This window comes from Strigops habroptila, chromosome 6 (genome assembly GCF_004027225.2).
Source record: "Strigops habroptila isolate Jane chromosome 6, bStrHab1.2.pri, whole genome shotgun sequence".
Classification (NCBI taxonomy): domain Eukaryota; kingdom Metazoa; phylum Chordata; class Aves; order Psittaciformes; family Psittacidae; genus Strigops; species Strigops habroptila.
Window position 1 is genome coordinate 62089653 of NC_044282.2, and position 15104 is coordinate 62104756.

The 15104-nt window shown below is 53.6% G+C and overlaps 1 protein-coding gene across 5 annotated transcripts in view; it reads left to right on the forward strand.

The window, feature by feature from the left end:
* The window catches only part of EFR3B (EFR3 homolog B), a 49384-nt gene extending 35038 nt beyond the window's left edge, over positions 1–14346 (forward strand). For 4 of the 5 annotated variants that reach the window (XM_030491043.1, XM_030491044.1, XM_030491040.1 and 1 more), the window contains 17 exons: positions 663–797; positions 1152–1230; positions 2854–2989; positions 3499–3660; positions 4276–4387; positions 6201–6252; positions 6454–6626; positions 7306–7381; positions 8194–8355; positions 8690–8821; positions 8932–8999; positions 9321–9448; positions 9855–9946; positions 10468–10516; positions 10830–10936; positions 11126–11175; positions 11495–14346. In XM_030491043.1, coding sequence (XP_030346903.1) covers positions 663–797; positions 1152–1230; positions 2854–2989; positions 3499–3660; positions 4276–4387; positions 6201–6252; positions 6454–6626; positions 7306–7381; positions 8194–8355; positions 8690–8821; positions 8932–8999; positions 9321–9448; positions 9855–9946; positions 10468–10516; positions 10830–10936; positions 11126–11175; positions 11495–11600 — 1819 coding nt within the window. In that variant the 3' untranslated portion in view covers positions 11601–14346. The remainder of the gene's footprint in view (positions 1–662; positions 798–1151; positions 1231–2853; positions 2990–3498; positions 3661–4275; positions 4388–6200; positions 6253–6453; positions 6627–7305; positions 7382–8193; positions 8356–8689; positions 8822–8931; positions 9000–9320; positions 9449–9854; positions 9947–10467; positions 10517–10829; positions 10937–11125; positions 11176–11494) is intronic. The other variant, XM_030491041.1, reaches the window with a different exon arrangement.
* Positions 14347–15104: the final 758 nt, after the last annotated feature.

Sequence of the window (15104 nt, forward strand, 5' to 3'; positions counted from 1 at the left end):
AAGTTGACTTCTGGCCAGATGCCTTTTCCTTTTTTCTTGTAAACGGAAGCATCAAGGTGATAAAAGCATTCCTGGTGTTTGTGTGATGCCAAGCAAGGTCGAGTGTGGAAAAAGGAGGATGGATCTCCTCTGGGGTGTGCGATTTCAGGGTGATTTGTCCCAGGCCATGACTGCTTTGCTCTTCCTCCCCTCGGAAGCTGTGTCCACCCTGGGAGGACGCTGTGTCCTGCATCCTCACTGATAAGATCCTTTCCTGCTCCAGCACTGAGCACTGTGATCATCCTCCCGGTCCCAGGGATGCGGGGGCTGTCCCCGCTGCCTGGCACAGCCTGGTGCTGCAAGCAGGGCCATCCTGGCACATCCCCCTCCTCTGCAATCCGTGCACCATGCTGCTCTCTGGGTCTGGCTCCAATCCAGCAGCGCTTTATCATTGGGCTCTGCTGGGATGAAGCTACCCGATCTGCCTGGCAGGGTGATATTTGGCTGCTGCGGGGTGGCTGTGGGCTGTGTGAGGGGTAGCCCACGGCCCTGTGCCGCACGGGGAGCAGGCAGATGCCACGACCATTTTGCTCCATCCCTCCCTGGCCAGGTTCTGTGTTTCTTCTCCCCCACTGCTGCCTCAAAGTCAGCGCCGCTCTCATCGCCCTCCTCTGCTTTCACAGCCGCTCCCCCTCCCCGCTGCAAGCCACTGAGAAGGAGAAGGAGAGTCCTACGGAGCTGGCGGAGAGGTGTCTGCGGGAGCTGCTGGGCCGAGCGGCATACGGCAACATCAAGAACGCCATCAAACCCGTCCTCATGTAAGTCATGCATCCCCCATTTTTGGCGCCAGGGAAACTGAGGCACAGGGAAACAGCCAATGCAGGCCAGAGCTAGGGTGAAGGCATGGACTCTTCTGGCTCCCCTCAGCATGGTACTGGACATGGGGACTGGGTTTTAGGCTGAGCTCTCATTTTTGAATGCAGCGAGGGAGATTGCCTGGGATAGATAGCTGTTGCTGAGAAAAGTCGCTCCAGTGAGGAGTTTGTGTCCCTGTCCTCTTCCGCAGTATTTGATCCCTGCTGCTTCTGGCCATCCCTGGTGCTTGCTTTGCACCCCTGCAGGCTCTGGGGGACTGACAATTACTTTCCCCTCCATTTCCATCTCTTCCCCAGCCACCTGGATAACCACTCGCTCTGGGAGCCGAAGATCTTTGCCACGTGCTGCTTCAGGATCATCATGTATTCAATTCAGGTGGGGAGCTGGTGGGGCTCTGGTTAGGGACACACGTGCATGCTTGGGAGTGTCTGCATCTGCCACCACGGCTGCGCTGAGTCAGAGCAGCTGCCGCTGCCTTGCTGCATCCCGGCAGTGATGAGTCCAAGTGCTCACCAAGCGTGCCCCAAAAGGGGCTGGAGACAAGCAAAGTCCAGGTGGATGGCAGTGGGGCTGGGGGCCCCGTGGGTGTGCAGGGAAGTGCCTGGTAGGTGTTAGTTAGCCTGGCTGTGTGCCGGCTGTGTGTCGTGTAGGATACTGCTCATGGAGCTTGTATCTAAGTCCCGGGAGCGATTCTCTCCCTTTCAGTGGAAAGCAAAGCCCCGCTGAATCAGGTGGGCTAGTGGCGTGATGTGAAACACTCCAAAGGAAGCAGTTGGGCTCCGATGGAAAGCTGCCTCTTTCCAGATCACTGCTATGTAAATCAATCTGAGCTCCTCATCGCTGCGGAATAGGAGAGGGGCTGTCTGGGGTGAAACGTGCCCCAGGGAAACCAGGCATCGTAACAGTGCCTGCAGCCCAACATTAGACCTGGGGATGCTCAGAGACAGACCCTGCCAGGCTCTTCCTCTTGATGGGACAAGGGAGAACAGATTTAAGGTGAAAGAGGACAGATTGAGATGACATCTTAGGAAGAAGTTCTTCCCTGTGAGGGTGGTGAGGCCCTAGCACAGGTTGCCCAGAGAAGCTGTGGCTGCCCCATCCCTGGCGGTGTTCAAGGCCAGGTTGGACACAGGGGCTTGGAGCAACCTGCTCTAGTGGAAGGTGTCCCTGCCCATGGCAGTGGGTTGGAACTGGATGAGCTTTAAGGTCCCTTCCAACCCAAACCATTCTGTGATTCTACAGTTCTATGATTCCCTTCTCACTGTGGGCTATGGAAATGCAGTTTAGGTAAATCCCAAAGAGATGGGAAAATGTCCGTCCTTTCCTTTTTCATGTGGATCTCAATGAAACTGTTTGCATGGGTGCCTGCATGCTGTAGGGCATGGTGCTGCCTTCCCACTCTGCTCCCACTCTGCTGAGGCTGCCCCAGACCTGCTGTCCTACTTCATACCTTTGGGAGTTTGCTTTGCTTTTGGATTCAGCCAGGCCATGGCTCTCCTTAGAGAACCCTTACAGTGAACAGCAGATCACCACCCCCTGTTCTCGTTTCTTGTTTTTAATCTTGTAAACTGCCTAAACCCCTTTACACTGCTACTAGATTTTATAAAATCCCATTAATGCATGTTGGAGGTGTAAGGTCACAATAACTCAGGACCCTTTTGAAGTATAGATGTGTTTAGGAAACCCTGGCAAAAATCAAATCCTTTCTCCCTGAAATCCTTGGGATTAATTGTCACAATTTCCTTAGATCTGTACAGCTCTTTAGATGTTTTTTCCTGTGCAATTTGCTACAGGCTCTTGCTCAGTTATGTAAAACAGGCTACTTCCAGCAGCCTCCTCTCATTTTGCATCTGGAGCTGTCTTGGAAAGAGCCAGGCAGGGACTTGGTGCAGCTGGGTGCATGTGCAAGATCTGTCCCTGATAGCTGTGAGGATTACAGAAACGGGCTATCACCTCATGCATGCAGCACCCATGCTGACATTCACACTCTCTTTCCAGCCACAGCACTCCCACCTCGTGATCCAGCAGCTCCTGGGACACCTGGATGCCAACAGCAAGAGCGCAGCCACTGTGCGCGCAGGCATCGTGGAGGTCCTCTCGGAGGCAGCAGTGATCGCGGCCTCCGGATCTGTTGGTAAGTAGATAAATTTATCCTCTCCAACCACCTCTTCACCCTTTTATTGCAGTGGGAATGGTGAAGGAGTGCCAAAGGTTTGGGCTGGGTTCTGGACTGCAACCAGGTGTGAGCTGGTGATGGGGGATCCTGGAACACCCAGGAATGCTGGGGATCTGTTCTGTGCCATTTCATTTTGCCATGCTCACGTGCGGCGACCTAAACGTAGAGAGCTGACTGCAATGCCAGCCTTTGCCTTTGTGATCGGGGAAAAGGGATTTTGGGGGCTTGCTGTGAATATGCTGAGATGACAGTGCTCCTGGAAGGACATTTCTCTGTTGTCTTGGCTGAAGAAGCTGGTGGGGGTTAGAAGTCACTCTGTGTGTGGCCAAACTGTTTTTCAACCTGCTTATGGGGTGTTGGGACACATAAACCTCGCTGTCCTGGGGGCAACAGCCTTCATCTCCCTGGGGAAAACTGCAGCTCTCCTCAGGTGCTGCTCCATTGTCTTTTCACTCTCACCACTACAGGCCCCACGGTGCTGGAGGTGTTTAACACCCTGCTGAGACAGCTACGGCTCAGCATTGACTATGCGCTGACGGGGAGCTATGACTGCGGTGCTGGAGTCAGCACCAAGATCATCAAAGAGCATGAGGAGAGGATGTTCCAGGAGGCCGTCATTAAAACCATAGGTGGGTGTCCTGCAGTGCCCCACGCAGGTGCTGGTGGGTGTCCCCTGCGTGGTAGGTTTCTGCCTTGAGCATCTGCAGGATTATCTGGGGTGAAACAAAGTCACTCTCATGCTAAAAGAGGTGATGGAAGTAAGTTTTGTCTGTGGTGTGCCGCAAGCGTGGTGGTGGGTTATCAGCAGGTGGCATTGCAACCCCGGTCATCCCCAGCAGAGCTGCTGTGTGTGGCCAGAGTCCTGTTTCTCCCTGGGTAGGAGACCCTGAGGAAGGGAAGGAGAGGAGGGAAAGAGGGCAGGTGTCAGTTTGCTGCAGCTGCTGAGGATGGGGGTGCATCCAAAAAAGGAAGGGACAAAGGCAGGGGTTGCCATCTCACAGCCTCTCTCTGCCTCAGCCTGGGGCTGCCACACCTGTAAGGTGTTTTGATGGGTCTTGAATCACCCGCAAGGTAAATCTGCCTGCAACTGCCAGATCCAGGCAGGCCTTGTCCTATCCCAGCCTGGCTATAGGGTCTGGCAGCTGGCTTGGAGTGGGGCAGGCAGGCAGACCCCATGGCACTGGGTCCTCCTGGGCGTGGTGGGCTGTGCCTCACACATTGCCAGCTTGCTCTTGTCCCCACAGGGTCTTTTGCCAGCACGCTGCCCACCTACCAGCAGTCTGAGGTGATGGTCTTCATCATGAATAAGGTGCCACTACCCTCCACGCAGCAGTCCATCGATGCTGGCAAAGCTGGGTGAGAATGGATGCCTTCCTCCCTCCTCATTTTCCCCCTGCCCTGCTCTTCCTGCTGCTGTCCCATGTCAGGGTTTTAAACACAGAGCTGAAAGTGCTGGGGAGCTCCTGAAACTGTTCCCACCTTGAGGTGGCCTTTGAGGACAGAATGGGATTTGGGCATGTTATCTAAAGGCTGAGCAATGGGAGCTTCCCTGAGGGGAAGCTGAGCAACATGCGATCCTTGTTTCAAATGCTTTGCTGTCTGCTGCAAATGTGATGACAAGTGCCCCTTGAAATACCAGAGCATCAAGGGGGAAAGATGTCTGCAGGCAGTTGTGCTGCATGAACTCTGCATCCCTTCGGGTACCTGCTGTCAGGAGCTCCATCCTGGCTGTCACCCAAAACTAGCCAGGAACTAAAAATAATATTCAGGGGAGTGACTTCAGATGTCTCAGGGCAGCGGGGTGGCCGCTGGTGAGTGAGGGCTGCCTGTGGCTTTTGAGAAGCTTGAGATGGTTTTATGGGACCAGCTGCTCATCCCTGCCTCCAACCACTGGTGTGTGGCCCCTCTGAGCTGCCTCTGAGCTTTTATTAGCACTGAGCAGGAGGTGGTATTTATACCCGGCAGTGGAGGAAGAGAAGGAAGGGAAAACACCCAAACAACAGAATTGCTTAAGAAATGTGGGAACAGACCATGAGAGCTATTTGGAGCAAGGGTATCAGCGCTGAAACATGTAGGTAAGGAGCAAACAGATTTTCATGCTATATTTATCTTCTAAGTATGGTCAGGCTCTTCCCACTTGTCTCTGATGGGAGAGAGACTTTGCCGGCTGATAGGAGTCTGTGCTCCTCACTCACATGGAGGTAATTCCTGACGCCTGCATTCAATCCCGATTCACAGGGTGGGAGACACAGTGGGTGCTGGGTGCTGTTCAGACAGGGCAGCTTTCCTTGCTGCAGGAGCAGAATCGGGCTCACAGCCCCAGGGTGGCAGTCACTCCTCAGTGCCAGGCTGGCTGCGCCAGGCTGTTTGTCACTGCTCCTTTATCAGCTCATGAGCTTCATCCAGGAGAGCTTTTAAATCTCATCTGACACTGTGTGAAGGATGGTGCTTGCTCTGTGCGTGAACCAGGAGTTTGCAGAGAAAGGGCAGCCTGCAGCTCAGCTTACAGGGATGCTGCTGTTTGTGGTATAGCTCAGTCCCTGGGCTGAGATAGGCAGAACAAGCAGGGTGTCGTGGAGCAGCCTGGAAATCCTTTGGGAGCTCCCTGTGTCCACCCCCAGGGCTAGGAAACACCGAGTTCAGACAGGAAAGAATTCAAGATTTCCTCTTTTTTGCATAACCCCCCCACGTTGCTGAAGTGGAAGTGTGGTTCGTAAGAAGCAAGATGGGAGCAAGGAATAGGGGTACCTCCATGGGCAGGAGAGTTTGGGCTTCATCTCACCAATTTGCAGCTGTTTAAAAGTGAGGAGCCTGTTCAGAGCCAGTGCCTGGCGTTCCTTGGGAATCACTGTGAGATGGGGATGGGGACATCCAGATCTTGGCTCATCATCCTGAGCTCAGCTTGTGCCTGCCTGGAGATGTGAGTGCTGCCTTGTTTCTGGTGCCTGTGGCAGGATGTATGCTTCGATATTCATTATTCCTTTGGCAGTCTTTTGCTGGCTGTTAAATCTGGAGCTTATTTGCTAGAGACCTTTATGGCACAGCTGTTTGTGGTGGTTACTCTTGGGAAACTGGTCCTGCCCTTTCTTAGGCTTTTCCATCTTTGTATGGAAGGAGGGTTGTCTTGTTTTTATTTGGATTTACCATTTCTTTCCTCTCTCCATGGCAGGGAGAACCGGAATCGGCTGACACAGATAATGCTCCTGAAGTCCCTTCTCCAGGTATGAATCTGTCACCAACTCTGCAGGAGCGTCCCTCCCTCACAAGACCCGTGGGGTCCCAGCTGCTGCCATGGCAGCAGAGAGGGACTTTCTACAAGGACCTGTAGGGATAGGACAAGGGGGAATGGATTTAAACTGAAAGAGGGTAACCCCCTGAAGTGACACTGTCACATTGCCTCCATTTTCATTTGGTGCTTGCAGGTGTCTGTGGGCTTCCAGTGCAGTAACATGCTCACAGCACTTCCCAGCGTTTTCCTGGACAGGCTGCTCTCTGCAGCCCTCATGGAGGATGCTGAGATCCGCCTCTTTGTCCTCGAGATCCTCATCAGCTTCATCGATCGCCATGGGAACCGGCAGAAATTCTCCACCATCAGGTATGTCCTGGGGACTTCTCACCAGGGCCGGGAACTGCAGATCCTGCAGAGCTGGCTTGGGAGGGAGATCTGCTGGGCTGGGAGCTCTGGCAGGATTACTACTAAATCTGGTACGAGTTCTGGGGTGGTTTAATGCTACAGATCAGTGGTCTAAGAGCCATATGGGTGAGGTGTGCCCATATGTGAGAGACTGTGCCCAGGGGGACATGGGACCACATTGCTGACCACTGTCTAACTGGTTAGACAGTGATGCCAGGAGGTTGTGCAGGAGCAATAATCTCCTTGAGTCAGTTCATTGGCTGCATTGCATCGCCGTGGATAGGCCTGCTGGGCACTCATGTTGTCCATGCTGTGTTACCTTGGAAGAAGGTGACTGTAATCCCAGATGGAAACATCTCCATGGGTTTTGCTGTGGTTCTGCTAATCCACTTCACTTGCACGCTTCTTTGTCAACTTGCCTTTGCATTCCTGAGTGCCACTGCCTCGAAATCCTGTAGTGATTTGGTTCAGTACCTTTGAGTATCTGAATTGCTCAGATGGGTTTTTAAAGACACCATTGGCTTTTTAACAGTTCCTCCCAGACAGCTCATTCCTGGCTAGCAGCTCCGCGGGTGTGCAGGAATTGCGCCTCTTCGCTCCCGTGTCTGAATTTTTCCTTCCCCTTGGCCTTTTCTTGCAGCACCATCAGCGACATCTCAGTCTTGAAGCTGAAAGTGGACAAGTGCTCGCGCCAAGATACTGTCTTCATGAAGAAGGTAGTGTCAGGGTCTGGGTCAAGCTGTCCTTGTGCAGACCAGGGTGAGGACTGCGCCTCTGCTTCCCCAAGTCACACTGAGTCTTTGGAGTACCATGACGCCTCTAAACCTGGGGGTGTCCCTGGGAAAAGCCAGTGGGATTCAATCTCTATCAGTGCTTCGCATACTGGCCTTTCTAGACTCCTAAATCCGCTGTTTGCCCCAAGGAATGAGTACCCCAGGATGTGTTGGCATCCCAAAAGCTATTTAGCAAGTAGCTTTCAAAGTTGTCTGATTTTATTCCTCCCACTGCCTCCTTAAAACACTTCCAGCAAACCTCTCTGGAGCTAACTGGAAGGCAAGATGGGATCAGTTTATTTCCTTGTGCACACCGGGGAGCAACAATGCAGCCCCCAAACCAAAAGCTGTTACAGAGCTGAGTTTCCCTTGCGCCAGTGTGTGCCCTGCTCTGTCTCATGCCTTGCTGTCAAGCAACATGTCTCAGGGCTTTATTTTTCTGCTGTGGTCTGAGTGTTTCTCTAATGCTTCTGCAATAGAGGCATCCTTTTCTTGGGCTTGGTGCTGCGAGTGCTCTGTGCCTGCCCTGGGTTCTGCTCTTGGACCTGCTGGTGCCTCTTCCCCATCAGGGTCCAGCATCAGATGGTAAAATACCATCTGATAGTCACACCTTGGTGACCAGAGGAGCTCTGCTCCCTCCTGCATGGATGGAGGCTCCTTTGCTGGGCCCTGCTGCTGCTCTTTCTCTGTGTTGATGGCAGTGTTGCTCACAGGGGATGCTCAGGGGGTGACCACATCCTTCCATGTCCCCACAGCACGGCCAACAGCTCTACCGGCATATCTACCTGATCTGCAAGGAGGAGAACAACGTGCAGGCTCACTATGAGGCTCTTTACAGCATGCTGATGCTCATTAGCATTGAGCTGGCTAATGAAGAGGTCATGGTGGACCTCATCCGCCTGGTGCTGGCAGTACAGGTAGGCGGGGGAGCTGGGTGTGCTGCTGGCACTCGGTGCTGTTGGGGTGGGCAGGCTTGGATGTGAAGGATGGGAAGGAGGGAGCCTCTGGGAAGAGACTGTTTTGGAGTTGTGGTCTCTGAGGAAGCACCTCATCTGCTCTAAGCTTCTACCGTGGATCAGCCCAGCACACTGGGGAGAGACCTCAGTTACCTTGCCAGCCTCTGAAATGCTGCAAAACTCAAGCTCCAAAAGCTGGGATGTTTGCAGGGCAGGTGATACCACGAGGTGGATGGGGACAGTGCTGGGGCCTTGTCCATCCTTATCTCATCATGGGGCTGTGTCTGTGCTGCAGGAGATTGCCCAGATCAACGAGGATAACTTGACAGCATACAACCGCTGCGCACTCTTTGCCCTCGGTGCGGCTTACCTGAACCTCATCAGCCAGCTCACCACCGTGCCCACCTTCTGCCAGCACATCCATGAGGTGCGAGGGAGGGTCTGGGGCAGAGCTGGAGCCTTGTTCATGCAGCTCTGTCATTGACTCTTCAAGCCACTCCCGGGGTTTGAGCTTGGCTCCTTGCTTGTCTTCTGCAGGTCATCCAGATGCGGCAGAAGGAAGCTCCCTATATGCTCCCTGAAGACGTGTTTGTGGAGAGACCCAGGTAAGAGCCTTGAGAATACCTTCTTCCCCAGTGGTAAGGCCCCTTACAGAGACACTGCCCCCAGTAAGCATCACTGCTCTCTTGAAACATTCCCTAGGTCAGGGTCGTCCTCCCTGAGGACTGTATCTATTGTGGTGGGTTAAGAGCCCTTCAGGGCCTCTGGTGTGTGCTGAAATAGCGTGGTGTATCTGGCTGTGCTGAAGCTAAGCAAAACCATGAGAGCTCTCTGTTCCTGACCCAAAGGGACTAGAAACCCCGCTGGCACAGTTCCCTACCAGGAGACATGCTGCTCTCTCTGTTGTTTTTTCTCTATCTTCATAGGTTGAGCAAGAGCCTTGACCGCCTGGGCCCAGAGGTCTTCTTCTGGCAGAGCAAGATCAGTGAGGTGCTGGGGGGCAGTGGCTACAACTCAGACCGGCTCAGCACACCCTATGTTCCCCAGCTGACAGGTATGCAGCACCCTGGGGCATCCTGGAGAACTAGGAAGGGATGAAGCTAGTCCCTTGCTCTGCACAGTTACAGGGATGTAAAGTTCTTGTCCTACATGTTGGCCTGTTGTTTTTTGGTGCTCTGTTAAGATGCAACCTTGGGGAAACTGAGGCATAAAATGGTGAATTGGGACTTCCTCGGGTTGTCACAATCACAGCTGGCTGGGCAGAAGGGGCCATCAAGCCTTGCTGGCCTTGGCTCTGTCCTCAGTTCTGCTGGTTTGGATAAATTTGGGTGAATGGCTTAGAGGGACAGGTACCCTGTGGATGAGCTGTGATGCTGTGTTCTCTGGGGGCTGCTTGTGCTCACCTTGCTGGCCCTGGAGAGGCTGCAATTAGCTCTTCTGCCCTTTCTCTTCCTCCCCAGATGAAGATCGCTTGTCCAAGAGGAAGAGCATTGGCGAGACTATTTCCCTGCAGGTCGAGGTGGAGTCGAGGAACAGTCCTGAGCGAGAGCAGGTACTGTGCTACACCAGAGCTGCAGAGGCTGCCTCATCCCTTCAGCACTCTGTGCTTTCAGCAGCGTGACAGCATGAGGTTAAGCCCTTTCTAATTCTTCATTTGGCTGCACATGTAATTGCTCCTCTGGCTGTGAGCACAGAGGCCCATAACTGAGCCCTGGCATGTCTGGCAGTGAATAAGGTCAGAAAAACCCCAACTCCCCCTGATGCTCCCTCCAGGTACTGACAGGTCCCAGCCTGCAAGGGGAGCCACATAGCAGGAAGGGTCTCCCACTGCTGTTTGGGTGGCAAATCTTTATTTTCCTTGTATGCATATTTCTTAGCAAGAGGAACCTTCAGTGAGGTGTAAGGCCTGGCTAGCCCAGCCTGAAAAAAACACTTTAAAAGCAAAGCTTGCCAGGAAAGAGATTTGTTCTGTTGCAAGAATACAGCCTGGGACACTGGTTCTGGGTTGCTGTGATCCCAGAACAGTGTTCTGTGTTGTGTGTTGAGCCTCATTTGCTTCTCCCCTTCTTTTAGAGAGCACCAGCAGAAGAAATCACGTACGAGACGCTAAAGAAGGCAATAGGTAAAGGAGGGAGCCAACTGTGATAAGGAGAGGTGGAGGCTGGCATGGGGTGTGTGTATGGGTACCGTTACCCCTGCATTTCTAGTGCATGCCACAGATGGATGAGTCCCCTTGGCAGGGTTGCACCTGGGTTGCTCTGCCTGGCCCAGGGGGGTGTCCCTGGAACGGGGGAGGCTGGTCCCAAAGCCAGATCCTGGAGACCCTCTTGTTAGCTTTCTAGTGATGCCCAAATCCATGCTGTCTGCTGGGGAGGTGGGATGTGGTGGTCCGTGTGGGTGAGGAGCAGCTGGGAGCCATCTCCCCTCTGTTTCAGTAGATAGTGTCGCCGTGGAGGAGCAGGAGCGGGAACGGAGGCGGCAAGTGGTGGAGAAATTCCAGAAAGCCCCGTTCGAGGAGATCGCTGCCCACTGCGGTGCCCGGGTGAGTGGGGACCGGGGCACTCTGCATCTGTGGTTTCTCTGCTTGGGAGAGGAGGACAGTGACAACGTGGCTCTAAGTTTTGCCAGGCCACCTTCCCCCTGCTCTGGTGACTGGGGTGTTTGTCCGGTTTGCACTACTGTGGTACCTGGGTACAGCTGCACTGACGGAGCCTCTGTGTCTGTATTACAGGCGACGCTGCTGCAGAGCAAACTCAACCAGATCTTCGAGATCACCATACGGTGAGTTGGGGTGACAGCAGAAGATGCTGTGCCAAGTGTGGGGGGCTTGATCACAGGGCCAGTGCTGGCTTTGGGGCATTGGGAGCTACTTGTGTCCCCTGTCAAGGAGGCTTATGTGCTGGGGATGGGTGCCAACTTGGGGTTGGCAAGAGGGGACAAGGGTTGCTGGAGCAGCCTTTGGCTTTTTGCACCAGTTCCCTTCTGCTATGGTGGCACTGTGGAGACCTGCAATGCTGCAGAAATGCACATCGTCTGCACAAGATTTGCTTCCTCACCAAACCTCTCTATAAACCACCTCTTTCCACCTCTTGTGTTTCAGGCCCCCACCAAGCCCCTCCGGCACCATCACAGCTGCCTATGGCCAGCCCCAAAACCACTCCATCCCGGTGTACGAGATGAAGTTCCCGGACCTGTGCGTGTACTGAAGGTGGCCGTGCTGGTAGGGCAGAGCCACCACTGCACAGCTCGCACCAAAGGACCTCTCGGGGAGAGACTGCTGACCCTGTGGGGAGCACATCCTCCTGCAGGACGGGTGGGGACATGGACACTGAGGCCACCCCTCAGATTCGTTGGCACCACAAACCCGTCTCCCGTACTTGATTCTGTGTCCATGTTTCACAGCAGTTGGTGGTGCAGGAGGCACAGCGGTGCGGGGAGGTGGGTATTCGCTGTGACCTCCATCGCTGGTTTCGTTTTTTGGGAAGGGCAGAGGAGATGCTCTGGCTCCCAGCAGAGCGCGTTGTTCATGTACATCTTCCTAGCATAAAGCAAACCTGTTCTCTGGGGAATCCCTCCCCACATTGTTTGTCGGCCACGTTGAGAGCCCCTGGCGAGGGCCAGGGCTGAAACTGGAGGGCGGGAGACTGTAAAAGGTAGGAGCGGGGCTGGGGTCCAGCGTGCTGGAGCCAGGGGCAGCCACAAAACCAAAACCTGCCCGAGCTGGTGCTTGAGTCAGGTGCTAGAGGGGATGCACTTCCTACATCCAGCTCCTGGCCTGTGGGCCTGCACCTTCCCCTGCTCCCCTCAGCACGTGGCTGATTCCCCTGGGCACCTCACTGTGCCCTGATGCCCTGGACAAAGGGCTTGCCCGGTGCAGCATGAGGGTGACAATTGTCCCATCCTGGTGTGGGGACACACAGCAGCCTGGCTGGTCCCAGGTCACCTGAAAACACAATTTCTTTGGGAAAACCCACCTCTTTTTTTTCTTTTTCCTGGCAAAATCCACAAGAGCAGAGTCCCCCACCCTGGTCACGGGCAGGCTGCGCGTGAGGAGCCAGTGGGACTGGGGCACCTGGAGCAGTGGCACGAGGCAGGAGCAACCACCATGCTGGGGAATATTAAACACATTAACCCACTGTTTCCATACTTTTGGGTTGTGTTTTCACAGTTTTGGGATTCCTGTCTCAAACAATTATTGTTTTTATTAGCGGAACACTTTGACAAAGCCCAGTCTTCAACCACCTGAGCCATAATCACAAAGACACCCTAGTGCTGAAAGAAATAGCTGTGATAAGAGGCGTTTTAGAGAGTCCCCTCTCCAGATCCTGCATCATGCCTCTTCCTGTGCAATAGGATAAAACTGGATAACTGGATTTGGGCCCAGGGGGAGATGAGGCTCCAGACTCTCTTTTTTGCTTTTGACACATGTGGTTGAAAATTCTGGGTCCTTTGAAAGCAAACCTGGAAGGTGAAGATGGTAAGGATGGGGTGGAAAGGCCACTTTGGGGGTATTGAGTTGTTCATAGGGTCTCTCTTCCTCTCAAATGCCTTTCAAGTGTGGGTGCGTTAAGGCGAGCTTGGGCGCGCTTCGCAGTCGGACAGGCACTGCCTTGCAGTTTCATCACCCTCCAAGCAGCCTTGGAGGGTCTCTGCTGCCAGCTCGGGCAGCCCCTTCCCCTCTGGCTGGACACGCTGCTTCTGCCTTTGCCACACAAAGAGACAAAGAAGGATCTAAAGCTGGAGACGTGGGACCTGCTTCTGCATGTGGCAGAGGGACAGCAGGTAAATGCAGCTGCTTGGTTGCTTCAGGCACAACCTGTTTCTCCACCACCTCACTGTAGATCTTCAAGCTGTTATTTTAAGCTGTAATTACACATTACCATCCCCTTTTCTTTCCTTAGTGGCAGATACAGTTCACGATTGCACTGAGGTCACCGCTTGTTTGTGTGGTCGTGCTGTAATCCGGGTTTAGGAAATGATCTAGCTTAAAAGGACAGGAAAAAAACAGGGTTTATTTTGGTCCCTAGGCTCCATCACAGCACTGCCTGTGCCAGCCCGGTCCAGTGCCCACGGCTCTCCCCTTGCGTGTGCTTCTCCTTGGCATCCCCATGTGTATCTGTCCCATGTTCCTGAGCCCTTTTTCCTCCCTGGGTCATGCCTGGTGCTGCTGAAGCCTGAGTTTTGGCTGGAGCAGGTTTTGGGGTGAGCAGCAGGAACATAAAGCTGGCTGCTTTGCGGAAAAAAGTGTTTGCTCCTGTGGCTGTTCCCATGGAAAGCACTAAAACTTCTAACAAAAAACAGCAGGAAAAGCAATTAACCCCCAAATTTGTGTCAGTGGGGAAAAAACACCCCTAAACCTCTTCAAAACCACAACAAAGGTGGGAAAATGAGCACAAGGTTTGCTCGCACTGAAGGAAGGGAACCAAAGGAACACCACGGGGCACATCTCGGGGTGCCCATCATCCTGAGGGGCAGAAAATATCCCTGGCCTCTGCTCTGGGGATCTGTCCTGCGGGTTATCCCTGCAGAGCAGCCTCCTGTCCCTCCACTCCCAATGCTTGTCCCTTGCTCCACTGTGTGGGACCCTGCAGCAGGGCTGGGGCCATCACCTCCTGGCTGGCTGCATCCCCAGCATGTCTCACCATGTCCCCTCCATGTTTTGGGACCGAAACTCCACCTGTAAATGCCCCTCACCCATGGTGTAAGTGACCTGTTTGTACATCACGTTTAGTTTAGATACTTGTGTACGTATAGATGACAAAGCATATTTCTATAAAGTGGGCAGTTCCAGTGCACGTGTGCGTTTCCATCTCTGTATTTTGGAGCACTGTGGCGTTTCCGTGTGTAGCCAAGAGCAGGGGAGGAGAAGGCTGTTATAAGGGCCGTCGATATTTTCAAACACACCATCTTAAATGCCCTTTTCCAATAAATGTTGATGTTGCCACCTCTGGGGCTCTGCTGTCCTGGCATGTCTCTGGAAGAGGGTAAATGGGTGGTTGCTCTGGGCTGGAGAAGGGAAGGTATGGGGTGAGGAGGAGGATGGTCTTGGCTGTGGAGAAGCTTCCTTCCCCCAGCTCTGTGCCCAGGATCCAACCCGAACTGGGTTTCATCCTCATCATCCGTTATAATTGAGTATTTCCTCCATTTTTCCCCAGTCTCACAGAAGCTCCCTGCAGTGCACAGGGCTGTAGGGAGAGGTCCCAGGTTTCTACCCATGGTGTATGTGAATGAACAAACCACCTTTGAGAGCCAAAATGAGAATTAAACCACCCCCATGGAGATTTAAGGAGCCAAACCATGCACTGAGCACACTGTGCCGTGGGCAGGCTGCTCCTTGCTATGTTACGGGCTGGCCTGGGACATCTCTTAGCTAAGGAGTGGGGGGAAAGTGCCAACATGAGCCCTGTTTTCATAGAATCATCAAATCTCAGAATGGTTTGGGTTGGAAGGGGCCTTAAAGCTCATGCAGTTCCAGCCTCTGGGGAGATTCCAACTGGAGACAACAGGAAAACTTTTCACCATGAGAACAATCAGCCACTGGAATAATCTCCCCAGGGAACTGGTGACTCCCCAACACTGGACACTGTTAAGATGTGGCCGGACAGGGTGGTGGGCTATCTAGTCTGGGTCATGCTTTGCCAGAAGAGGTTGGATCAGATGATCCTTGAGGTCCCTTCCAACCTGGGATCCTAGGATTCTGTGATTCCCTG